General features: G+C 50.8%; 1 protein-coding gene across 17 annotated transcripts in view; it reads left to right on the forward strand.

Annotated features, from left to right (window-relative positions):
- Positions 1–26,862, forward strand: part of Nfix (nuclear factor I X) — a 96,981-nt gene that overhangs the window by 25,927 nt on the left and 44,192 nt on the right. For 9 of the 17 annotated variants that reach the window (XM_087595229.1, XM_087595233.1, XM_087595222.1 and 6 more), the window contains one exon: positions 2,166–2,697. In XM_087595229.1, coding sequence (XP_087451355.1) covers positions 2,166–2,697 — 532 coding nt within the window. Of the gene's footprint in view, positions 1–426; positions 1,110–1,398; positions 1,705–2,165; positions 2,698–26,862 lie in introns of those variants that run through there. The other 8 variants (XM_087595223.1, XM_087595231.1, XM_087595228.1 and 5 more) reach the window with 5 other exon arrangements.

Raw genomic sequence — 26,862 nt, forward strand, 5'->3', positions numbered from 1 at the left:
TCTCTCTCTCTCTCTCTCTCTCTCTCCCTCCCTCCCTCCCTTCCTCCCTCCCTCTCCCTCTTTCCCTTGCTCATTCTCATTCTCTCTCTCTCTCTCTCTCTCTCTCTCTCTCTCTCTCTCTCTGTCTCTCTCTCTCTCTCTCTCTCTCTCTCTGTTTTTCTCTCCTTTCCTCTGGCTGTCTCCCTCCCCTTTTTAACTGACTTGGCACACACAAATGGATGGGGATTGAGCATGAAAAGGGAGGGGGACTTTGAGAGAGAAAAGGAGCCACAACCCCCCCCCCAGCAGTGCTGGTGCACACACACCCTCTCCCGCGCGCTCACACTCACATGCGCACCATCGCACACCCCATCCCATCCTCGTCTTCCTGAGATCCTCGCTCTCTCCCTCCCCCTCTTCCTTCCCTCCCTCCCTGGCTCCCTCTCTCCCTTTTGCTGCGTCTGCCAGCAACGGTCTGCAGCCGGTCAGAACTCGTCCTCTTCCCCGAGAATCTGCGAGCTCCCCCTCTTCCTCTGGTCGGGTGGAGGGAGCAGCTCGAAGTTTACACCCTTGTGCCGCTGCCAAAGCCGAAAGCCTTTTCTTCAGCTGCTGCTTTTTCCCTCCTGGTTTTTGTTTTTGTTTTTCCGGGGGTGGGGGAGGTGGGGTAGGGTACGCTGTTGCGGGTGTGCGTGGGGCGGTGGTAGGAGGTTGGTTTTGATTTTTAATTTTGCATATATATATATATTTTGCTCTTTTATTTTAAACTGCCAGAGGATGCGCAGAGGAAGAAATTGAAACAATTTGTTGGCTTTTGTTTACCTGGTGTGTGTAGAAGCCACCTCGCGCTCTCCCTGCTCGCCATCCCTGACCTTTCTTTCTTTCTACTCCTTAAAAAAAATTAATTTCCCCCTCTGTGCAATGGAGCGTGGGGGGTGGAGGGGGAAGGGTTTGAGAATCCACCCAAGCCCAGCCCCTATTCCCCAGAACACCAATAATAACCCCCTTTAAAACATTTACCTTCCTCCCCTGCTCCTCCTCCTCCCCTCGTCCCACCGCCCCTAACTCATAACTCTGTTGAGCCCAGAATCTCAGAATCAGGCGTTGGCTTTGCCGGGTGCTTCAGATCAATGGTAATTATTTGATTTTTTCCAGCTTTATTTTTGTAAAAAGAAATCAATTATTATTTTAACTTCAAACAAGCAAACAAGCAAAAACCAAAAAACCAAACCAAAACAAAAGGAAAAAAATAACTGAGAGAGACCAGCCCTCTGTCACCTGATTGAAGGTGAAGGGGTTGTGGGAGATTGGGGAAGGGGCCGCAAGACGACCCATGTTGCTTTAAACCCTGATGTGGCTGAGAAAACCATCTTATTCGGGCTAACAAGAAGTGTTTTGTTCATTATCACTGTGATTAACATTAGTATCGGTGCCGATAACAAAGCCGAAACCACATATTTAGGACTTAGATCTGATTTTTGAAAAATGCTGGGGTGGATGTTACAACAGGATCCGGAGAAAGAAAATGCAAACAGTCTGGTGGAGGGGACCCAAAGCTGCCTCCTGCATCTCAGTGGCATTTTCTGTCTTCTGGGGGCAGCCAAACATTGGCCAGTCCGGGCAAGGCAGCTCTTGCATGCCCCTTGCTCTGCACCCTCAGGCAGCGGGACACTGCTGGGACCAGCTGACCCTAGTTCACAGCTGCTGTTGAACATGGAGATGTCATGGGTGCGACAGAAGGGGGGGGGGCAGCAAGCCCATGGTGTGTGTGTGTGTGTGTGTGTGTGTCTGTGAAGCAACATTGTCTGTGTGTGTGTGTGTGTCTGTGAAGCAACATTGTCTGTGTGTGTGTGTGTGCAGACAGAGAGAGAGAGAGAGAGAGAGAGAGAGAGAGAGAGAGAGAGAGAGAGAGAGAGAATAGGTGTGTGGACAGGCGCTCCGGTGCCTCTGTTTGGTTGCTGAGGCTGAGATGGGAGCAAGTGACTGGCGAAGCTAGTGGTGGCTTCAAACCACACTTCAGTAGAGCAATCTCAAGAGAAAATTGCTGGGGGGAGGGAGAAGGAGAAGAAGGCGGTTTTCCTAGTGCCCCCTTCTAACGCTGCGTTTCTCCTTCTCTCTTTCCCCCTCATCCCGTCTTCCCCTCCTCCCGTCCTCCCTCGCCCCGCATGCTCCCGGCTTGCCGCCTGCAGGATGAGTTCCACCCGTTCATCGAGGCGCTGCTGCCTCACGTCCGAGCCTTCTCCTACACCTGGTTCAACCTGCAGGCGCGGAAGCGCAAGTACTTCAAGAAGCACGAGAAGCGGATGTCAAAGGACGAGGAGCGCGCAGTGAAGGACGAGCTGCTGGGCGAGAAGCCTGAGATCAAGCAGAAGTGGGCATCCCGGCTGTTGGCCAAGCTGCGCAAAGACATCCGGCCCGAGTTCCGCGAGGACTTTGTGCTAACCATCACGGGCAAGAAGCCCCCCTGCTGCGTGCTCTCCAACCCCGACCAGAAGGGCAAGATCCGGCGGATTGACTGCCTGCGCCAGGCTGACAAGGTGTGGCGGCTGGACCTGGTCATGGTGATTTTGTTTAAAGGGATCCCTTTGGAAAGTACTGATGGGGAGCGGCTCTACAAGTCGCCCCAGTGCTCGAACCCCGGCCTGTGCGTCCAGCCACATCACATTGGAGTCACAATCAAAGAACTGGACCTTTATCTGGCTTACTTTGTCCACACTCCGGGTAGGTTGCTCTCATCAACTCCCTCCCCAGTTTTATTTCAGTTGCTGGAATTTGTTCTCCTTATTGTTCGTATGTTTCTGCACAGTATAGCTTACAGGCCTCACTGCTAGCCTGTCCTACTGGCCTCTGCTTCCCACGTGGCTGGCGCCTCTCTCACTTTCCCAGCCTCTCTGCCCCCACCCCTTTGCTCTCTCCCGCCGTCTCAGTCTCCTCCCTTGCTGTGGTACCAATTTGGGCATCCTCATCTTTCCTGTAGTAAAGATACTGGATGGTTTAGGACAGGGCCAAGATGTCTCCTAGTTGTCCATCATGGTGAGAGTTTGAGACAGATTATGACAACATCAGCACTAGCTGTTTCTGAGGAGACACACATGTTAGGGGTTGGTGAAGAGGTTCAGACTTTTGTATAGCTTTGCTTCATCCCAGGAAAAGCTGGATCTGGTGGAAGTGGGGGTGCAGGCAGCAAGTTCTGGAGAGAAGGTCTCATAGATAGTAGATAGAGCTGGCATATGAGGACTGAAGGTACTGAGCTGTGCTGGGCTCCTCCTAAAAGCCCAGGTAGTTTCTGGGGTTTGTTTTTGTAGTGTGGGAAGGCAGTGAGCTCCTTTGAGCTCCAGGCTCCAGGATGGAGACACACCGTGGTGCCAGTGGCCCCGAGAGCCTCTGGCTGGAGCAGAGAGGCTTTGTGGGAAGCGGGCCTGTCAGGGAACAGCTATAGAAGAAGTCTTAAACAAACAAAACCTGCAGAAAACCCTCTCCCTTTTGTGCCTTAAGTGTGAGCTAGCTGCCTTTGCACTATAGTGCTGCCTGCCCTGTGTCTGGCCAGGGCTAGTTCATGCTCTGGCCTTGCCCCCCCACCCCCTGCCTCCTACTCCCATTTCCCTTTCTCTTTTCATAATTTCTTTCCACTTTTGTTTTCTTACAAATTGAAACAGAGATGGCTGGTTAATTTTTAGCCTCCACTCAGCTACGCCCAATTTACTGCCGCCTTTGAAACCTAAACAGGCCGGTACTCTGTGATTAAGCAAGGCAGAAGTGTGTTTACATTGTGCCCAACCAACTTGTAATGAGAGGCTACCAAACCTTTGTGTGTGTGTATGTGCATGTGCGTGTGTGTGTGTGCTCGTGTGTGTGTGTGTGTTTTCCTCTCCAGTATTCCAACATTCCCCCCATTTCCCTTCTTCCTCTTGTGTGTGTGTGTGTGTGTGTGTGTGTGTGTGTGTGTGTGTGTGAATGTGAGAGAATGTGGCTTTATTTAAGCTCTGGAAAACTGAAAACCTGTCGTCCTGTGTCAGTACCTCCATGTCTTCCTTTGTATTCATTCATAAAAAAGAAAGGCAGTTCACGCCACAGTGGTCACCCCCTGCCTGTTGGGAAAGTTAGGAGGAAGTGGTGTGAGTGGGCCCAGGCACACAGGGCGATATTTCCAGGAGCACTGTCTTTATTATAGAGAGCAGTGTTGAGTAAATGTTGGCACGAAGAGAAAAGACATTCAAGGTCTCTCTTCTTGCTCATCCCCTCTCTGTCTGAGAAATGGCTTGGGTGACTGTTGGCAGTCAGCGAACACTGCCTGCCATGAACCCTCCTACTGTATGGATCTTTCTAGGCCTGTGCTTGGCCTTAAGTGACCCTTCATTTAAAAGACCAGTTTTCTTACCTCTCCTACGGCTTAGGTTTTCTCCTAACTTTTTTTTTTTGGCGGGGGAGGGTGGAGTTGGGGGACAAATGAAGGGAGAAAAAGTTACCCTTCATCCTCAGTGTGTTTATTTCGCCAGCTTGTGGAGGGCAAGAGCCTGTCAGCATTGGGGATGCTGGGGGCTCCTGGAGCAGGAACACACCAGTGTATCTAAAAGATAACTCCCTCATTCAGGGAATCTGAGCCTTCCGCTCCTAGAGCTTGGATCCCGAGAAGAACCAGGTGGGAAAAGTTAACATCCCCCTTTCTCCTAGACTGGCCCCTCCCCCCCCCCCCCCCCCCCCGCCACTCAGACCCTGGTAGTCGTGTGTTTCCAGGGCCTCTGTTATTTTAGGCCAGTTAAGTTATCTATTTTTGACAGGGTCTCACTATATCACTCTGGCTAGCCTAGAACTTTGTCTGTAGAACAGATTGGCCTTGAACTCATTAGAGATCTGCCTGTCTCTGCATATGACTGCTGGAATTAAAGATAGGACCAACCAGCCCTAGGCCACATTCTTGACTACTGCCAGCATGGGGCTGAGGTGGGATGGTGTGTGTGTGAGGAAGGAAACTGTTTCCCAGCCAGCCTTCTGGCTGTACTGATCTGGCAGGGTAAGGGGCAAGGGAAGGCACAAGGCTTCCTATCCCCAGCTAATGAGATCATTCGCCCAGAAATATGAGTGAATTCATAGTACGCTGCTGCCAAGGCCTCTTCTGGCCAGGCTGAGGCCGACAGAGCCTTAGCCGTCTTCTTTGTTAACTGAGGCCCAGACTTTAGACAGTCGCTATGAATGTTCAGGGTTTCTTACTGGATTGGCTAGAATTTCAGGGTACCCTTTTGGAGGAAATGTAGGTGAAGGCCAGGGCCTCATTGCCTGCTCCTCACTGGGCTGCTCTGGTGTGAGAGAAAACACTCTCTGACTGCTGTTGATCCTGTGGTTTTACCTTCTCTGTTATCCTCTCTCCCAGAACACCCAGCTGAGCACAGTGTAAGAGACCAGGGCCAGCGCTGGGGGTCAGAGAGATGGCTCTGTGCTTAAGAGCACTTGTTCTTCCAGAGGACCTGGGTTCAGTTCGTAGCACCTGCAGCAAGCGCTTCACAACTGTCTGTAACTCCAGTTCCAGAGGCTCTGTCCCGTTCTTCTGACCTCTGAAGGCACATGGTACCCAGACTTATACGCAGGCAAGACACTCATGCACGTAAAAAACAAACAAATCTTTAAAAATAGAAACTAGGTTGGAGAGCTGGGTGCGGCTGAGCCGACGGTGCCAGATTTTATGATCATGCTTGATATGGCGGGAGCTGTGAGGACAGCTTTGCATCTAGGGAGATGTCACCCAGACCCTCGCTGGCCCTCGTGCCCCAGAAGATTCGAGAGATGACAAAGTGACAGGACAGATACGGGTGACTTCTAGAACTGTCCCGAGAGGCTGCCACAAAGCCACCTATCTGCTCTGAAGGACTATCACCATGCGCCTGTCTGCATTCAGCGGGGGAAGCTGAGGCAGGGCTGAAGCAGGAAGCCCTGTCAGGGAGATGAGCAGGTCCTTCCAGGGGTGACTTTTCATCCAGAAAGGATGCCCCAGAGCAGGCAGTGTGGCAGGGAGAGCAGGGGCGAGGGATTGAGGGCTTTGCATCGTGGAGAGGTGCGGCCGAGTAGGCCTGACAGCGGTGCCAACTGTTCGGGAGACCCGGGAGTGCTCTGAAAATGAGATCGGACCTCACAGACCAGACCTCAAACCTTGGTTTCAGTCCTAGCAAAGAAAACGAAATTTAAAACTGTAAACAATTCTTTCCCTCCTACACCCATCATAGGGCCTACAGCCCTTGATCAGGTTAGGCTTAAATCATACATGTTCCCATTGCCCCCCCTAGGACTGGGCATCACAGCCTGTCCTCATAAAGACTCTGTGTACATCTCTTAAAAAGCTGAGCCAAGTGCTACTGTCACATCAGAGATTTCAAAAAGTCAGTTGAGTGTGTGTGTGTGTGTGTTGTTGTTGTTGTTGTTGTTGTTTTTTGTCTTTTTTTTTTTTTTTGCTTGTTTCTGGTTTTGTTTTGTTTTGTTTCATTTTGAGACAGGGTCTCACTGTGCATCTCTGACTGTCCTGGAACTCTCACCATGGAATCAGGTTGGCCGTGAACTCACAGAGATCCCCCTGCCTCTGCCTCCCTGGTGCTAGGATTAAAGGCGTGTTCTACACCACACCCTTCGGCAGTCTTTTGTACCTCAGTCCCCCCAGTTATCAACTTGCTTTTGTTTATGACTCGTCTAAGTCAGAACCCAGATAAGATTGCCACCATCGTTGATTCATCTCCAGCTGGTAGTGGTGGTTTCTTCTTGTCATTGCTATCCTCCTCCTCCTCCTCCTCCTCCTCCTCCCCCTGGTCTTCATGACTGTTTTTGGGGCCGTCCCTCCTATGTGGAGCCACTGCAGACTGTACTCTGTGGTCCCATGTGCTACCAGGCCCTGGGGTGGGCGGGCGGGTTCAGCGTATTTGGTAGGAATTGAGCGTATTTGGTAGAAAACGTCAGGTTTCGCCTAGTGACGTTTTTTGCAAGTCTGAGATGTTACGCTATGATTCTGCGGCTCCCAGAAGTTGGCTTAGCAGTTCACACTAGCTTCGAGGCCTGACTGAGCAAGGAATCCTTCTCTAGCAGCACTGTGGCCTATTCCTGCTTAATGCTCTAAAACTGTCCCGGGTTCCCAGCCCTTCCGGTGAATCTGCTGCACATGGAGAAGACTGCCAAAGCCTAGCTCCCTTTTGAGATCCACCCTGAACACCGACCCTTCCTCACCTACTTGTCTGTGTCTTAAGGTGTCGCCGTCTGGTGTCAGGGTTGGCAGAGACCAAGGGGTCTGGGAACACAATTAGTGACATTAGCAAGACCTATGGGTTATTTTGTGATGCAGTGTCTAGTCCCCTTGAGACGGCTCTGTAGGCAGTGCCACCGTTGCTTTGATGACTGTAAGTCTTGTTTCCTCTGTCTCGAGGTACGCAGCTCACAGGCTTGAATGTATACCTAGGCCGTCCGCAGATGACGGCTGCCATGGTGACCTCTGATCGGATTTACTGAGCCCAACATGCCTGTCTGACTTCTTCACCTGTTGCCCTGGGATTGTCCAGGTAGAAGTAGGATGATCTCACTGAGGCAGCTTCCCGTCTTCTCTCCCTCTCTCCAAAGTGGCCTCCTCAGTTTCCCCAGCCCCCCCACAGTGGGCTTAGCATCTTCGAGGTCTTCACCACACTCAGGTCTCAGAGCAGAGCAACAGTGCATGGCTTCCGTGCACAGTTCTTAGGAACAGGACAGCAGAGGCACTAAACAAGTACAGGGCCTGCAGCGTCATGCCAGGGGAAACCCTGGCTGTGTACAGACTACGCTGACCCCTCTTCAGGCCTGGGCTTATTTATGGAGCCCCTTGACCACCTGCTCCTGTCCTCTTTGTCCACAGTGCTGTCTGCCCAGCCAGGCAGGAAGCCCACTGCTTGTGGTTCACAGGGGCAGTGGTAGAGTTGCTCTCTACGCTGACCAAACTGGAGCTGTAACATGAGGGAGAAAACGAAACAACTTTGTGTGAGCTTACGCTACAGACGTCGGACCGTGAGCGAGCCAAAGCTGGCCGGCTGGTCCAGTCCGTAATTATGGGTATAGTGACCAGCTGTATTCCATCCACAGCCCAGAGGAAACAGGCTGTTCTGCAGCAGGAGTGCTGGGGCTAGCCACCAGAAGGACTTCCCGAGGAATTGTTTTACCTTTTGGCACTGCCAAAAAGAGTGGAAGACTGTCCTTTATGAAGTGCACACAGCCTATGGTCGCAGGACTTCCAGATCTCTGGGAAGAAGGAAATCCTTTATGTGCCTAGCAGGCGAGGGCCAGGTGATGGCATCTAGAAAGTTGCATCCAGTATGCCCAGCAGGCATGAACCTGAAGTAATTCTTGCTGGTGAGAGGCGAGGCCCTCAGGGCTTCCTCAGGGGCAGCTCAGTTCACGGTGTCCATGAAGGAAGTCAGGCTCCCTTCCTGCAGAGTTGGGTGCAGACGGGCAGTGAGACCCACGTCAGGTTGTCCCTCTGCGCCAGTGTCCCCATGTTTGGCCTGGAGAAGGTGCCTGTCTCCCGGCCCTTTCTGCCCTCCTCCCGAAGGAGCTGCCACACTTAGTATACTTTATCCTCCACTGTCCGATTCAGAAGTCTTTTCAAAGGCTCCAGCCGTGTCAGCGCAGGGCTTGCACAAAAGGCCTCTTTGATTTCTTGTTTGTTTTCATTTGCCGGCGGAGGGGGAGGGGGTGGGAGAGAAAGAGCTCCTGGGTTTCAGAATTTGAATTTGGGTTGTTTCATTCTGGGAGCTGGCTCCCTGGAACTCCTGTCTGAGTTAGGGACCAGCGGCTGGGCAGAGGGTGCTCAAAGCCATGGGAGCAGGTGTAGGGCTCAGGACGTTCGTTCATCCCACAGTGGACTGACCGTTGAGAGGCTCTTCTCGGCCGACTAGGCCTACGGATGGGAAGGCTCCTCGTCTTGAAGCCTGTGTCTGGAGTCATGAAAGGTCCCAAGGGCCTGACAACAAAAGACTTGTCCCTGTTCATTGTGTCCCCTGAGGACTGGAGTGGCCCCCGATTCCATCACTTTCTTCTTGGTTCTTTGAACGAACTACTCTATATGATTCTCTAATGCAAACTTCTCCCTTAAGCGTTTTTGGTGTCTTCAGATACAGACAGAGACGTTCCTGCACCATGCCAGAGAACGGAGAGAGGGATGCAGGTCTGCTTAGTAACTGCTCATCTTTCTGGGTGAGAATGGTATCTAGAGACCAGGTATGCCACTTGTATAGGGCAGAACAGCCCTGCTGAGGCCCCTATTAGCAGAAGAATCGAGGCCAAAATGAAATGGAGGGTCATCCTGGTTCACAGATGCCGACAAGGGACATTTAGGCCAGCCCTTGCCACGTGCATGCCTGAAACCCTTGTGTATGTGCCCCAGCACAACCAGGAAGAACGGTGTTGTATACTCTCAGGGCCCTGGAAGGGAGTGGTGGAGACTCAGGCTTGGGCAGGTGGTCACAGTCATCAGCAACAGGGACGTGTGCCCACTGGGTGAGGGGGGGGCTGCGTAGGGCCTGCTTGGCAGACGGGAGGAGGAGGCTGGGGGGCTGAGAGATAGATAAATATAGCTGGTGGCATTTCTGATGGTAGGTTTTTCTTGGCACTGAGGGCACCGTGGAAAACTGCACGACAAACGCCCGGCCCTACAGGCCGCCGTCGCCATTTTAAGCATTTTTGAGCCGAAGGGTTGTTGGCATTAGAACAGGGTCCCAGAAGGCAGAGGGGCTGGATCAGGCTGTCCCCTCTTCTCTCTAAGGGTGCCTGGGTCTCTTACTTTATCTCTGTAGATACTTAATACCTGATTTTCTGTCCCCTCTGGTGATTTGAAAAACACATATGTTTGGAGGCTGCCCTTTGTATACCTCATTCCCAGGCTATTGCCCACCCCCATCGGCTGCCAGTGCCAGGCAGTAGGTGACATTCAGCCCTTCTCCATTTTCCACGTCTTAGTGGTGACATAGCATGCCGCCGCCGCCCCCACCGTAGACAGGAACCAGGAGCCAGGCTATTTGGACTCTCCCTCTCGAATCTGAATTTGGGGCCCTCGTCTACCTTTGCTCCATGGAGACTGAACTTCTGAGCCTTGGTTCTTCCCCTGTTCTCCCAGATGTCTGAACAGCAGGACCCTTGGGTTGAAGTGTCATGGGGCACAGGATCCACCTGTGTTTTAGGGATTGCAGGCCCCCCTCTGTTTCTTGGTTTAGAGTGCCATCTTGTTTCTGGTTGATTCTGGGCCTCCATTTGTTGGTATTCGGGGATCCCCAGTAACTTAAGGGTACTTGTCCACCCAGTCTTCCAGAAACTTTTTGTCCCCTAATGATGGAGGAAAGGGATTGTCCCCTCCTTAAATTCCATTCTCTACTGGAGATCCAGAATGGCGTTAGCACTTCATGCGATGCTTCCCCAGTTTCTCCCAGCAACCTGTCTTAAATCCATGGGGCTGGCTCTGTGTGTGTGTGTGTGTGTGTGTGTGTGTGTGTGTGTGTGTGCGCGCTGCTCTGGTAAAAAAGAAAGAGGCAAAGGACTCTCAGGGAGAGAGACCAGGCCTAGACTCAGGACCAGGGAGGGGTGACCTCCCTGCTCCACACCTTGCGGGCACTTGAAAGGCAGCGAGGAGTTTGTCAGCTGACTGAGCCTTTCAGCCTGCAGAGGGCTGACTTCTCCTTTTAAAGGTTTAGGCAGGCAGGTGTCATTTATATCACTCTCTGGAGGAGGAAACTGGAGGAAGACATGTCAAGGGACTTAGGTCACATTATGAATTTCTAGAAAAAGAGGTTCCAGTCACCTTGGCCTGAGGGCCTCCAAACTACTTGAACTTCACCAAGATTCCTGGCCTTGGCAGAGTCTCTCGTGAGTCCCTGTGGCAGTCAGTTCCAGCCCTGTAGTACCTGCTGCTGTCTAGAAGGGGCCGAGCCCCCACTTGTAGCTCAGCGCAAGGAATCCCTCAACTGCTAAGCAAGTGGGGAAGACACAGAGCAGACCCCTAATACTGTTCTCAACCTTGGCCTCCTTTTCTCTCTCTACATCCTTTCTGGAAATGCTCCCTGTCCCTGATCTACGTAGACAAGAACCAGGACCCGGGCTATTTGGACTCTACCTTTTGCAGTAGCCAGGGACAGCTCTTGTCACACCTCTTTGGGGCTCAGGATCTCAGTCACTGGACTTGGGCAGTGGGGTGTGCAGGAGATCCCGGTGCACGGCGAGGCAAATGGATTTGGGATCCATAGTGCTTGCCGCCCCACCACACCCTTCTCCTGGGAGTTTGCATGGGGTCATTGAAATAAAAAATAAGTGTAATTATCCTAATTAACCAGATGATTGCTAGAGGTTTTATGATAGTTGACAATTCCTTGTCTCTTCTCAGGTCCTTTTCAGCGGTTCTCAACCTGTAGGTTACAACTCCTTTGTTATATTACGATTCAAAAACAGTGTCAAAGTTACAGTTACAAAGTAGCAACGGAAATAATTTTATGGATGAAGGTTGCAGCAATGTGAGGAAGCATTGAAGGGTCACAGTGTTACGAAGGGTGAGAACATGTTAGTCTTTTGCCACTCACCCATTCCTTACTTCTCACGGCTTTCATAACATTTGAAGAGTCTGAGGCCATGTATTATCAAACCTCTGCTACATGCCAAGAGCTGGGATGTGTGAGCGGCGGGCAAGCTGCTCAGACTTCTCCTCTGCTTTTGAGGCTAGGCCGGGGCTTGACCTCTCACACCTTGTATTAGCTCTCCTGTTGCTAGGCTTCCCAGACACGCTGGCTAACACTCTAGTCCGATCACTCCGTGCTGTGGGACCAGTCTTGGGTACTGTTGGGTCCTTAGTGAATCTCTGACCTTGAATTCCACCTTCCCCGACTGCTAATTGTAACTCTGTCATCCAGGTGTGACACCAAAATGTGATCAGATATTTTCTAGTGTTTTTTGAGGACAGGATCACCCCTAGCCAAGAGCCACTGTCATGGAGAAATGGGGTTCAAGGGATGCCGCTGGTACTTAACCTCTCGAATCTGAGTTTGGGGGCCTTGTTTACCTTTGCTCCATGGAGACTGAACTTCTGAGCCTTGGCTCTTCCCCTGTGCTCCTCCCAGATGTCTGAACAGCAGGACGCTTGGGTTGAAGTGTCATGGGGCACGGGATCCGCCTGTGTTTTAGTCTCATAGGGATATTGCAGGCCCCTCTCTGGTTCTTGGTTTAGGGTGCCATCTTGTTTCTGGTGCACATTCTCTCTGCGTGCTAGGTCTGGTGACCTGGAGATTGCCAGGCCTATGCTGTGAGCTTTCCAGAATCATCTGAGACCCCGAGAGCAGCCACAGGTCATCCTACAGTGTGGAGTTTAGACCAGAATTATCATGGCAGGACCTTAATAGGCTCAATTTAAATTGGGTATCTGATTTTCTTTATTATCGAGTAAAATGATCTCTGAGAATTTAAACAATGGAGAAGGGCAGAAGCCTTCTCAGTCCACCACCTCAGGAGGCTCACTTCACAGATCCATGGCACTGTGTGTGTGTGTGTGTGTGTGTGTGTGTGTGTGTGTGTGTGTGTGTGTAAATCAATTCATATATCAAGTAACTTTTTTTTTCTTTTTTTTTCGGAGCTGGGGACCGAACCCAGGGCCTTGCGCTTACTAGGCAAGCGCTCTACTGCTGAGCTAAATCCCCAACCCTCAAGTAACTTTTTTATATTGTTTATTTTATATATGTGAATGCACTGTCACCATCTTCAAACACACCAGAAGAGGTCCCTTTACAGATGGTTGTGAGCCACCATGTGGTTGCTGGGAATTGAACTCAGGACCTCTGGAAGAGCAACTTGTGTTCTTAACCACTGAGTCATCCCTCCAGACCCATCAAGTAACTTTTGAATATAGGTTTCTGTTTTAAGAACAGTTGGTATATTTGGGCTAATTAAGTTGGCTCTGTTAGTGACACTGTGGCCTTAACTCTTCTCACTCCCCAACTCTGCCTCTGTGATCCTTGTCACAGGTGCAGAGCCATTGTTCCTAATCCTTCCCCAGGTGACAGTTTGATCTTGTCCTTCCTGAGAGAAAAAGGTGACCAGCCGAGCATGTATTGGTGTCCGAGTGGGGCCACGTCCTGCTACGTGTGTAAGAGGGGTGTGTGTGTGTGTGTGTGTGTGTGTGTGAGAGAGAGAGAGAGAGAGAGAGAGAGAGAGAGAGAGAGAGAGTGTGTTCCTAATCCATTGTAACCTCAATTACCATGTAAGTAAGTCAACCTCCTGTATTTGGCCTCTTACACCTGCCTGAGGAACTGTTCAGTTGTGCCTGGCTGGACCCAGACGTCTACATCTGGCTTCTTAAGCCCTTCCTAGAGGGTGAGGAGACTCTAGTGTGGGATGGACCACCCACCAACTGGCCTGGCTTCTTTGAGGGTTCCTACCTTAAAAGGATTTGAAGTCACAGAGATGTCAGTTGATACTAGAGTTTATCCCATCATATTGATGTTTCAAGCTTGAAGGAGAGGGTGGGAGAGAGAGGCACGCTTAGGGTCAGGAGCAGGGACGGGGAAATCAGAAACCAAAAAGACTTAGGAAGGAACCAGAGAGGGTTTTGTAGCTGAGTCTTCCAGACTAGAGAAGAAAGTCCCCTGTTGAGAGACAGGCGAGTACAAGACACCTGATGACTCCCGGACTGGGTAAAGCCACAGAAAGAGATCAAGAGACTCCCCAGAGGCAACTTGCAGGAGGCCGGCTGGCCCAGTACAGCCCTTGGGGAGTGTGTCCTTATTATGCCTGTAGATTATATCCCCATTAGTGCATAATTATTATATAATGGGCATTATTGCATAATGGCAGTTATATAACAGGTGGCCCAGAATACAGACAGGGGTATAATAAGTGTGTATCCTTTGGCTATAAATAGCCACCAGCCCCACACTGAATATGTGGCCACACCAAAGCCATATTATAAATACCCACTCTGGGCTATAAATTTCTGAGCAGTGACGTCAGCAGCCATGGTACCTAGTTAGGGGGTGGTAGGAGGGACCTAATCCCCACTAGCCACATGACATCATTGTTTCCTTAGTAACAAGACCGCTCCTCAGGGGACCAAGTGAGGAGAGGCCTTTAAAAGGAGGCAGCAGATGGGTAGAATACCTAGGTGGGAGTGAGGCTGAGTCTGTGACTGACCAGGGTAGGGTTCACTGGATGCGTGTTCCTCCCATCTGGTGACAGGGCAGCAGGCTCTATCTCCTCTCATCTGTCTGTCAGGGAGAGTGGAGGGGGGGTGCCCCTCTGAGTACACAGCAGGCAGGTCAGCCTTAGAATCACTTCAGAGAAAAGAGGAGCTGAGTGGTTTCTCCAATCTCTGTGTCTCCCCATAGTTTGGGGCGCACTTGTGGGAGGGGAGCTGAGGATGGACAGACTCGAGTCCTGTGCCAGTTCCCTAGTTGAGGTTTTAGGTCAGCGTCAGCCTGAGCCGCCCAACAGGCCGGAGAGCATAGAGAGATGGCGCCGGGGAAGAGGAGGAAGAGGAGGAAGGCAGTGTCCTGACCCCAGGAGAAGCTGTGAGGTGAAATAGGGATGTAGGAGACATATTCCTACTGAACGACAGTGAGCAGACCCTAGTTCCTGTGCTGCGGACGCTCATGTTGTTGGGGGAGGGGGAAAGTGAAGTTAGTTTGGGGCAGTGTTTGTGGCAAACTCTCTTTGCCAGGAGTTCCCGGGTTGTAGTCCTGCCTCACGAAATCCCTTGGTCCCTGGGAACCAGGCATCTTGGGCACCGAGTCTTAACCAGTCTTACCCAGTAGTTATTTTCCCCTTCAGGGACATCTGGTAACCATTGTGGATCCTTTTTTTATTTTTCTTTTTTGAGGCAGGGTCTCACTGTGTAGCCCTGGATGTTTTAGAACTTGCTGTGTAGATCAGACTAGCCTTTAGCTTACAGAGATCTGCCTGCCTCTGACTCTCGCTCTACCTCCCAGGTACTAGGATTAAAGATGTACAGCACACCACCACGACCAGTTGGTAGATACTTTAAGAATACTTTGTTTATTATTATTATACTGTTGTTGTTCTTATTGTTTTGTATGATTGTGACATGCAGTGTGTGTGTGCATGTCATCACGTATGTGTGGCTCTGAGGTTCTGGGGGATGACACAGGACCAGGCTTGTCCAACACCTCACTCATCCCGCCAGCCGCGCTCACACTCGTTTGTCCCACATTGGGTAAAGTCTAGTGCCCAGCCCAGTCCCACAAGAACAAAGAGTCGGTGGCCACATGTGTCACCAGCTGGGAGACTTAGCAACGCCACCTTGGTGAGGGACCTTTTTGCCAGCCTTGCTGTGTGTTCTCTTCGGGATGTCCCTTGTCTCTCTCTGCTGGTGCCGGGGCTACTCAAGCCACCTGTGAATTTCTTAAAGTTGTTTCCAATGCTTTGATCATTTGTGGGTGTCAGGCTGTGAAACCCACCTCCAGTATACAGATCCCAGTGTAAGGAGGACTCATTTCTATGAAAGCCACTTTTTCCCAGACCCCGTGACCAAGACGGGACAGTGTCCCCCCAAAGAGGTTTCAATTAATGGGACAGATGAACTGATATGGGATCCTAGTCCTACTGTGGCATGGGAAGTTAACAGAAACCGGGTTCTAAGCTTGTGATGTCATTTGCATGTGACGCCTGACCACAAGGGCACAGCAAGCACTTTCTTACCTGGGTATAGCCTCTGTCACTCACACTACCTGGTTGCAGTTGACTTGGCGCCCTCTGCCTCTGACCACGTGCATAGCATTGCCAATTAGATTGTGGTTTCCAATGGCCTTAGCTGGAACCCACGGATGACGGCGAGGATGGCGGTGGTACTGTGGTCTAGTCCTTGGAGTAGGAGACCTGCTGGATGGCAAGGTCAGCTGTGTGTGTGAAACCTGACTTTTGAGTTTGCATCTGGGATGGAGACGGTAATGAGCATTCACGGGAGAGGCAGGGTGTAGTAGGGCCTGTGTGCTGGGCCCCCACCCGCCAGGCCAAAGGGAGCTCCATGGGGGGCTGTGCTGGCTTTGAACACCAAAGCTCATGCTTCTTAGGACACTAATCCTCCGAATATTGCCAGCCAGAGAGATATTGCCAAGGGAGCTGCCCCTACCCTGAGGATGGGCCAGCTTTCTCTCACTCACTTACGGGACCATGGCTTATAAAGTAGGCCTTGCACACAGATCTCTGGGCATAGTTTCAAATACATGAATTTCTTTTAAATTAAACACCACACACACACACACATTTACTGCTCTCCCTGCTTGCATGTGTTCGTGCATACTCTGTCTGTTCAAGCCATGCGCTGCCCAGAAGTGTTTGTAGCCACGTGGGACAGTAACTGAAGGCGATGGTACCAAAGCCACCAGCTAATATTAGATTTTATAACTCAGAGATTCATTAATATAATTACTCACATGGCAGCCTGGCTTGGCAGGAACTCTTGAATTGTGTTCCTCTTCGACAAAGTGCTCTGGCTGCAGGGATGCCCTGGTGAGGAGGCTGAGCCCTTCTCATGCAGACAGAAGGCTTATTTCATCCTCCTCAGTGCACTTCCCATGGGAGAGCCAGGTGCTCCCACAGTGGCCAGGCCTCACTTTCTGTGTCTTGCTGGGAGATGGGCACCTTTGGCGAGTCTGTGGCAGATGCTGTGGTCCACGCACGGGGAGAGACCCGGTTTTGCAAGTTGGACTGGGGTTTGGGTGGGCTATTTTCCTCCCAAGTGAGTCTTTGCACACGATAGTATAGGCTTCTCTTAGAGCTGGGGTTTTTAATCCTCTGCCTCCGTGCATACTTTTTTTTTTACAGTTCACAAGCCCATTTCTGAATATCCCTCACCTTCAGACGGGGACAGCTGACAACCTGTCCTTGCGACAGGGGCACAAAGGCCTTCAGTGGCATAAGAATCAGGAGAGAGGCTGAGAAACGAGGGAGGACCAGTCAGAGCCGAGTGGGGCACTGGGAGCAGCCTGCTGTGATTGAGAAGCTGTGGGATTGTAGGGTGAAAGGGAGCTGGTCTCTCAAAATACATCTCCTCTCTGTTTATATGAATGAGATGTCAGGAAAAAATGGAGAGAAACAGCATGCACTCCTCTTGGCCTGTTTGTTCTACATGGTTCCAGGTGCCATTGTTCCATGTGTGTACTCTTGTCACCCAGGCCATCCTGTCACCACAATATTATCTTTGCAAGTGGATCCCTTCTAACTGTAGAACAGACATAGTCTCCAGCCACCATCTTCTCGACACTAGCCCTTGGGACCTCCCCTGACAGTCTTGCCCCGTGCCAGATCTGCTCGGATTAGCAAGGGCCAGCCCTGGGCCCAACAGAACATTTGCTTTCTGCTCAGTGGTTCCTCCTGCCCTCTCGTCCCCTGCAGAGAAGCACAGTCCTTTGGGCTCCTCCTGCAGCAGGCTGGAGACCTGTCCTCCTGCCCTTTTTCCTAGGAACCCTTCTAAGCCAGGACCTCCCTGGTCAAAGTTGACTGTTGTCCCTTAGCTGGGACATATGCTCTCTGCTCTGGAGGCTGGATTTGGTTATTAATTATGGAAGGAATGTGAGCGGGGAGGAAGGTTGTGCCTCACACGCTCTGTACACCCACACACAGTCACTTCTCCAAGTCAACCCCACAAATGACCCTCTGCCCCTCCTTTGCCCAGACCGAAAGGCTCCCCGTTTTGGCTTTAAGACTCTCCAGGGGACATTTCTTTCCTTTCTGCCTGGTCCTGAACTGCCTTCCTCAGCCACACGTGTTCATTCTTGGCTTTAGAGACCTGATTTTCCTTGCAAAGTATCTCTTGCTCAGTTTCAGGGGAGCAGGGGACCACTGGGTACTGAGGCATTGGCCTAACACTGTGACTGGAATTTAAGGGTGTTTTTCTCTAGCTGCTTTTTGTCATTAGGGGCGGAGTCTCTCAGAAAACAGAAAAATTGTTCAGTAGACCTCAGGCGAGTCTGGCTAATTCCTCAGGTCCAAGGATTTGTCTATGTTCTGTGAGTTCTGGAGAGTGTCACACCTCAGAGCTTCTCATCATCTTACTCCATTCATTCACCCATTCGTCTGTCTGTCTGTCTGTCTATCATCTTTCATTTTACTTTTTAAAATGTAAACAGTTTTTACATTATTTTATTCAATATGTATTAGTGTTCTACCTACCTGCGAGTGTCACCATATATGCTGTGCCTGCTACCCACAGAGGACAGGTGAAAGTGTCAGATCTCCCTGGAACGTGAGGTGTAGATGGGAGCTGTCATGTGGGTGCTGGGAATTAGACCTGGATCTTCTGCAAGAGCAGCCAGTGCTCTATGCCCAGAGCCATCTCTCCAGCCCCTTTTTTCTTAAGACTTTTTTTTTAGGGATGATGGAGCCTAGACTGAGTTTGAACTTGTGTCAGTTCTCTGCTTTGGAGTGCTAGGACTGTAAATGTGTGCCTGTTTTTTTAAAAAAAAAGTATTTTTCTGAAGCCAGCTGTAGTCACCACACACACCTTTAGTCTCACTCAGCACTGGGGAAGCAGAGGTAGGAGGGTCTCTGTGAATTCAAGGCCAGCGTGGTCTACAGAGAGAGTTCCAAGACATCCAGCTACATAGTGAGACCCTTTCTCAAACAACCAAAAAGTGAAAAAAATGTACATACATACAATATATGTTAAGTAAGGGTAAAGTTAGAAGGAAACTCATTACGCTCTCCATTTAATAACTACTCTTTTGCTGTATTTTTGACAGCTCTTCATGCATGTTTTAAAATTTTTATCTAAAATTATTTCAATGATAGCTTTTTTTTTTCCCCGGAGCTGGGGACTGAACCCAGGGCCTCGTGCTTCTTAGGCAAGGGCTCTACCACTGAGCTAAATCCCCAGCCCCACAATGATAGCTTTTATTTGGGGCTTTTGGCTTGTTTTTGTTTGCTTGCTTGCTTACTTGTTTTTGTCTAGAGTCAGAGTCTCGCTGTGCTGCCTTGCAAGGTTTTAGGAATTCACCTACCTAGGAAGGCGAAGGAATGAAGAAAAAAGGCACTAAAGAGAGAACACACAGATACAGAGACAAAAAAGCTGGGATTGGGTGGACTGTGCTCTCAGACGGAGAACCACAGCCCCCACCCCAGCTCTGTGTGTTTGTGATATCCAGTTGAACTGAGAGGCAGATTTATTTTGTACGGCTGAACCCGGAGGTGGGGTTACTCTACGTGGCTGAACCAGGAGCCTGATTTAGCTGATCTCGGTAGGAACAGACTCCTCAGAGGAGCAGTCCTCAGGCTGTCAGCAGTGGAGGGAGAAAGCTGTGGTAGACATCCTCTGCACAGGTCAGCATTAGCACTGGGATCCACACCGGAGAAAGACTTCGCCCTCTCTTATCCTGACTTGGGGAAGAGGTTGGGGTCCTTGACCCACTCACGCCAACAACACACATGCACTGGAGGCTTACTCTAGTCTCCACATGTGGGCAGCTGCAGAGCCTTGTCTGGCCTCGACACTCACGGAGATCCTATGCCTCTGTCGCCCAAGTTCTGGGATTAAAGCTCTTTGCTGCTGTGGCCAGTTTAGATGCTGCCTTTGATTGTAACATCGTTGTGTATTTCTTTTCACTACACGAATGGTTCGCACCTTTTCTTGCTAGTTTCCTTGCCCTTGACTCTCAACATTTCTAATGGCATGTTTCTCTTTTTCTCTTGGGGATAAGAAATTTCATTTTCGTGTAAGTGTTGAGGGTACTCATTAAAAATTAAAAAACATGGCTGGGTGGTGGTGGTTTACGCCTTTAATCCCAGCACTCAGGAAGCAGAGGCAGGTGGATCTCTGAGTTTGAGGGCAGCCTGGTCTACAGAGTGAGTTCCAGGACAGCCAGGGCTACAGAGAAATCATGTCTCAAAACACAAAACCAAAAATAAGTAAATAAATAAACAATGAGAGGCTAGAAAGACAGCTTACTGGTTACTAGTTACTAGTTACTAGTTACTAGTTATGAGCACCAGCTGCCTTGCTGAGGACCTGGGTTCAATTCCCAGCATCAACATGGCTGCTCACAACTGTTTGTAACTCTAGTCTGGCAACCTTTTCAGGCACTCACGTGGTGCACAGACATATATGCAGGTAAAGCATCAGTACACAATAATAAAACTTAAATAAATTCCACCATAGAACTATACTAAATAATACTATGAAATCAAGAATAACCCCTGATCTCCTGGCCTTCACTTCCCGAGTGTTGGGAGTATAAGCGTGTGCTGTTATGTGCAGCTTGCTTATTTTATATGTAATTAAAATAATAAGGATGTTTTAAAAATGTGCAGGTGGATGGTAGAGCATGTCTACAATCCCAGCACTTGGGAGGCTGTTGGCATGAAAAATTTTGAGTTCAAGGCCAGCCTAGTGTGTGTGCATACATATATGTATCAAAACCTTTGTTTACTAAAAAGGAAAGGTAAAATGTGTGCTTCTTGGGGCTGGTGATATGGCTCGGTTGGTAGATTATTTGCCTAGCATGCACAGATCCCTGAGTTCTATTCCCAGCTCTCCACAAAAGGCAGGCACAGCGTTCCTCACAAAGAAGGCAGGGCATGAGGGGTTGGGGATTTAGCTCAGTGGTAGAGCGCTTGCCTAGCAAGCGCAAGGCCCTGTGTTCGGTCCCCAGCTCTGAAAAAAAGAAAAAAAAAAAAAGAAAAAAAAAAAAAAAAGGAAGGCAGGGCATGGAATTCATGATAAGCCCTGGGTCAGCCTGAACTATGTAAGATCCTGTCTTAAATATGAATGAAGATTGAATGAGTGAATGAAGAATGAGTGAATGAGTGAATGAATGAATAAGAATGAATGAATGAAGAGTGAGTGAATGAATGAATGAAGAATGAGTGAATGAATGAATGGCTAATGAGGAAGCACAGAGGGTAAAAGCCCCTGCTGTGCAGACCTCAAGACCTGAGTTCAGCCCTGATCCCATGGTGATAGGGCCCAATGGTAAGGGGAGGGAGCTTCTCAAAGTTGTTGTCTGCCCTCTACACGATAGCTGGAGCATAGGTAAAACAGTTTAAATTGTAAGTCTGATAGATTTTTAAAGGTGTGCTTTTTAAGCGGGGGCATGAAATTTCATAGTGTACAAATTGATAAACCTCATCCCAGTTGTAAGTCCAACCAGGATCACATCTGGTCACAGCTGTTTACCGACCATTCTAGGGGTTGAAGTTCTAGCTGAGGTGTACAGGCCGGTCTGTGGACGGTTCTACTTCAGTACTTAATGCCAGCCATGTGACACTAAAAGCATCGACCCAGTTCACCCCACTGCATTCTGGCCGTTCCCAGCTTACTTCGCGTTGAGTCCCATGGGTGTGACCTCAGGCTGCACTCTGGGATCTCACATCTTCTCACAGACGCGTGTTTCCCTTTTACTTTCTACCTCAGGTCTCACTCCTGCTGCTGGATGTGCTCTGTTGCCCTCTTAACGGTGACTCCCACCGCAGCCCATCCTCTCAGTCTCTAGCCGTGCTTTTATGGGAGTCTATGGTCCCCTCCTTTAGGCCTCTGCAGCAGCAGTCCCCTCTGGCCAGTCCCAGATCCTGGGCCAAGGGCCACAAAGTGGCCCTTATTACAGCCTGATGGCGAGCAACTGCCGGCCACGGAGTCTTAATGGCAGCACACCCCGGGTCATGGCCGAGGTATACCCAGTGCATGCTCTGGACCTCCCAAGGAAATTCCTGCTGACTCCTAAGGTCTGGGCCATCTCTGGGCTACCTGGTACAGTCCATGTGGCCCAGAGGGGCAGTTAGGAGGAGGGAAACCTTTACTCCAGATTTCAGATAGTTTTTTCTCCTCCCCCCTTTTCCCCTTCTTGAAGCAAGGTTCTGCTTTATATCCATGGTTGGACTAGAAATAAATACGTGGACCTAAAACATGCGGTCATCCTCCTTTTCCTGCTTTCTGTTAGGGTTGCAGGCATATGGTTCTTGTTGTGCTATCCCAGGCTGGCCCCAGATCTGCCTAGGCGTCAGGACTATATGCATGTGACATCACACCCAAATCGGACTTGGGACTGACTAAACCCACAGACATCGATACTCTCACTCCACACTCAGGACAACATTCCCTGGGGTCATAGTCTAGGATACATTGCCCCTTTCTTTGTGTCTCCATGTCTGTCTGTCTGTTGTCTGCCCCTTTGTCCGTGTCTGAGTGTGTGTGTGTGTGTGTGTGTGTGTGTGTGTGTGTGTGTGCCTGTTTCTCTGTACACACACCTGTAAACCAGCTCTGGGTATCACTTTCTACCTCTTGTTCGGCCAAATGGAGCTGAAATGTCTTGGGGGTACCTGTTACCCCCAACCCCAGTCCTGTGTGATGTTCCACCTCATCTTGTTCAGGTCCTGGAGAGGAGAAGGCCTCAGAGGTCTGGGAGAAATGGGGGGCTGCATATGTGGGACAGAAGGAGGGAACAGATGCCCTCTTCCCTCTCCTCAGCACCGTGGTGGTCAGGTAAGTGTGTATCTGAAGTTTGGTCTGCTCTTTCTCCACGTGTTCAGTATGCACTAACGTGTGGGTGTCAGGAGGTTGGTGTCTGTGTGCAGTGTGGATCAGGGCGTGTGTGTGTGTGTGTGTGTGTGTGTGTGTGTGTGTGTGTGTGTGTCGGTGAAGGTGAAATCATATCCTGACACACATTTCTCAGGTTTAGGGGATTTAAATTCTTGTTAATCTGTGACGACTTGGAAATCCAAAAGAGTGCAGTGATCTGTCATTACCAGTGAGCACGGACACAGCTGGTGTGTCGCCCCCTGGGTTCAACTCCCTGCCTGGTGATCTGTGGCCTCAGCTATGTGAGTCAGGATGTGTGTTTGCTGAGAAGTGTCAGGCTCTTACTACCCACTCAGCAGCTGAGCAGTTCCCTTTTGGGGGCTCTTTGTGAACCTGCCTCACCATTAATCTACCTGTTAGGAAAGGAGGTTACAATTGCTGTAATTACAGGGCGCTGTGTCTCGAGTCAGGAGTAGGGCTGAGCGAATGCTACAGGGTGGGGGTGGCAGAGCCAGCCCCACAGGAAGCTGCTATTAAAAGCTTGTGTTTGGAATGGTGCAAGGACAGCAGCCCTTCCGTGGGGCTAAGACCCCGGGCTAGCCAGGCCTGGGACAGGGGAGCCATAGAATGTGTGCACTTCATGACTGAGGGTGCAGACAACAGGCAAGGCTCCCAGCTGGCAGACACCTCCAAGCAGCACAGGCCCTGGCTTCGTGTCCTGCAGACTCCATGCTGCAGGCTGTCTGATACTGGAGGGGCCTCTCGAGCATAGACACTGCCACTCTGAGGTATTCCTTGTGTATGAAGTGTGGGTGGGGGATTCTGATGGGGCCCCTTAGCAACCACTGCGGCTTATTGGAAGGGAAACACAGAAGGGGTTGTTCCGTGCTCAGCCTGGGTCTCAGAGCTGTGTAGTGAGCCACTTCTGAGGGGAAAGGATGTGGGGCCATCTTTATAGCGTAGGCCTTTTCAGTGGCAGCTTTTCTGCCCCCAGGGGTGCCTAGCTGTGCCTAGAGACACTGTTCTGTGGCGGATGCTACCAGTGTCCAACAGACGGAGGGAGGCCACGCAGTACCACCACAGCAGATGCTCTCTGGGCTTGGTGTCTGAAGTGTCAAAGTTGGGGAACCCTGAGCAGAGGAGAGTAGCTAGGGTGAATGAAACTGAGGAGCACCCTGGGGCCTCTCAGGCTGGAGATGCTCCTGTGCTCCCAAGTGTGGGGCCATGAGGTTGGAACACCAGTGGCAGCTACACCAAGGTGACAGCTCCCTTGTATCGACTCCCAGCTCTGTCCTGCCCCCCCCCCCCCGCCATGGATTAACCCTTTTCTGTCGGACATTTCCCTCCTGCAGTGGCAAAAGCTACACCTAAGGTTGAAGAGTCTGTTCGTCTAGCCATCTGGGATGGTAGGTTCTGTTTTTGAGACAGGGCTGTACTATGTAGCTTAGGCTAGCCTAGAACTTGCAACCCTTCTTCAGCCTCGCTTAAATGCTGGGCTATAGACTTGCACCAACACACCTTGCCGGCATGACCTTACTGCACACGAGGAGCTTGGATCGAGAGACATAGGGCCTTATAGATGCTTCTGAGAGGGCAGGGGTGGCACTTTCCACTGCCCATCCTGAAAGGACACTGACCACACTTGGCCTCTCTCCCCTGTGTCTGTTGATAACTGAGCCAGACCCCATGCAGTGGAGGCCAGCTACTAATCCAGTGCACCTCTTCCGGAACAGGCCCTGAGGCTTCCCCTGCTCTTCTCTGTTTTGATGAACGTGGCCTGGTACCCTGAGGGCACTCTTCTCCCCAGTGCCACTCGGTTCCCACCTTTGACCCCTGCTGCATGCCTCCTGGGAGAGGGCCTGGGATGTGGTTCAGGAGGGGATATCGGCCTTGCAAGGGCTGCCTGCAGTGATGTGGGTGCAAGAACCTGGCTCTATACTTCAGGGTGTGTGCATTGCTTGAGAGCTTCTGTGCCCTCCCTGCCTGCCTCCGGTTTGCAATGTTTCATGTTTTCTGCAGACAAAGCACTGGATTTTCAGCTGTTGTGAGCGCTGCATTTCACAGCGAGTCCCTAATAGTGGAGTTACTTTGCATTCCCCCACCTCTTTTTTTTTTCCTTGACAGCTCCAACCTTATAATTTTACCTTCTCTTACCTCACCCTCACATGTGTTCCTTTTCTTCCCCTTCCCCTGCCTGGGGTTTCTGCCGCTCATCACTGGGGACCCCCTTTAGGAGGGCTCGCTCCTGACAAGAGAGGAGGGGCTCTCTGTCAAACATTGGGAGTTGATATTTTGTTTGGTGAAACGTCTGTACACGGGCTTGAAGTGGTGGTTCCACGCGGGGCCCCCGTGCACGGAGGATCTTTTTGTGTCTGCGTGTCTCCACACATGTGTCAGAAGCCGACAGGGAGGGATAAGGAAGGGAGGAAGGCAGGGCGTGTATTTCCAGGGAGCTGGGGTATATGTGAATCGCAGCCCCTGATCAGTAAAGGGCTCTGGGGTGGCTGTTTGCAAGAGCTGAGCTGGGACAGTGGGGCTGTTCTCGCTGGCACCCGACTTCAGCATCCAACTGTCCTGACTCTCGAAGTCTTGAAGGTCAGTGTTGAAGACAGTTCCTCCTGCCCAGACCTGAGTGACTGGGCCTAAGATTGTGGGAGCCCACTTCTCCCTGTGCTAGGCCTCTATAAGGCTCTATCCTGCCCTTGTTTTAAAAGTGAAACCTCTGTTGCCTTCCATGGGCCCCCTTTCTAAGCTTACCTTTCCTCGGGTTGGCTTACAGCATTCTCTATGGAACCCCCGGCCGATTTGATTTTATAAGCTCAGCCACATCCGTTTTCCCCACCATTAGTTTCCAGACCGCGGAATGCTCTGTCTGGAAGCTGCTCCACGGCCGACACCCTCCCCGAATCCATTTTGAGTAGCTCTTCTCTGGCCCCACTAGAAAATGTCGGCTCCAACTACACCGCGCTCACGAACAAAGGTGCGGAACGATTTTGGCTGCTTTGTCCAGGAAATAAATTCCTCTCTGGTGCCAGAAACCATTGAGTGGTGCCATGTGCTGGGCTTCAGGGCCCAGCACTGTGGGCAAGGTTACTGCACAGGACGGGCCCTGTGGAAGCTAGGGATAGGAGCCCATGAAAAGAGACCCTTGTGCATCTTGTGTTAGCTTTCTGTAGCAGACTTGTCCCCAGGCTTGGGGACGATGGCACCCCATCCCAGTTAAGCCTATGGTAAGCCTCTGAACCAGGCACTGTGTTTGGCTGGAAGCTGGGTGGGCCTTGTTATAGGACCCACCCACCAGAGGACCAGCTAGCCAGCAGCAGCTCTAAAACCTGTCCCCATGCACGACCGTTGATCATTCCCAATATCCGATGACCCCTAACTCTACTTCCAAGCTACAGACAGACAGACAGACAGACAGACAGACAGACAGACAGACAGACATCCTCATTGATACGTCTACCCGCAGCCTCACGAGTCATCTCCCTGGCCACCCGGCTTCCCTTTCTCTCTGGTTCCATGTTTTGTGAGACTCCCTCTCTCCTGAACCCCTCATATCCTCTTCTGAATTCTGCTTCTCATTCCCAGACTGGTGTTTTATTATTCTGCAACTCACAGTGTAACTCACTACCAGTGTTCCTGGGCTCGTAGTGATGGGTTTGGCTTGGGAAGCTTTGACTCTGCGATGGTTAGAAAACACACTCACATAGCCAGGCTTCATGATTACTGCATTTATTTATTTGGGCGGAGAAGGGCACACGTGCAACCCCAGGCATGCATCTGGAGGTTAGAGGGCAGCTCACGTGAGTCCGTTCTCTCGCTCCACCACGTGGGTGCCAGGGACTGAACGCGGGTCAAACTCAGCAGCAGGCACCAGTTAGCTTCTGAGCTGCCTTCCCTGCCCTCAGATACAGTGCTTCACTTTCAGCATTAAATCCAAGAAACTGCACCAAGCATCTAGCACTTTATCATAAAATAGGCTTTGTGTCAGAGGACTCCCCTTCTGCAGGCTCACGTAACTGTCCTGAGTACTAGGGGCCGTTTTTTTGTTTGTTTTGTTTAGTTAGACAGGGTCACATATGGCATAGGCTGACCTCGAACTCCTGACCCTTTTGCCTCACGTCCCTAGTGCGTTCCCATTCCTGACACGAGTATGGGTTATGCGAAGAACTGATGTTTGGCACATTAAATGATACTCCACTAACAATACTTCCATTTATGGTGTCTGTCAGCAGAGACCAAGTCACTGGAAGCCGAGAAGCAACTGTACTTTATCTTAAAAACCTTTTATTAGCCTGTAGATGGTGGCACCACAACCTTGATCCCAGGGAGGCAGAGGCAGACAGATCTCTGTGAGTTTGAGGCCAGCCTGGTGTACAGAGTGAGTTCCAGGACGGCCA

The sequence above is a fragment of the Rattus norvegicus genome, chromosome 19, assembly GCF_021556685.1.
Source record: "Rattus norvegicus strain SHRSP/BbbUtx chromosome 19, alternate assembly SHRSP_T2T, whole genome shotgun sequence".
NCBI classification, from domain to species: domain Eukaryota; kingdom Metazoa; phylum Chordata; class Mammalia; order Rodentia; family Muridae; genus Rattus; species Rattus norvegicus.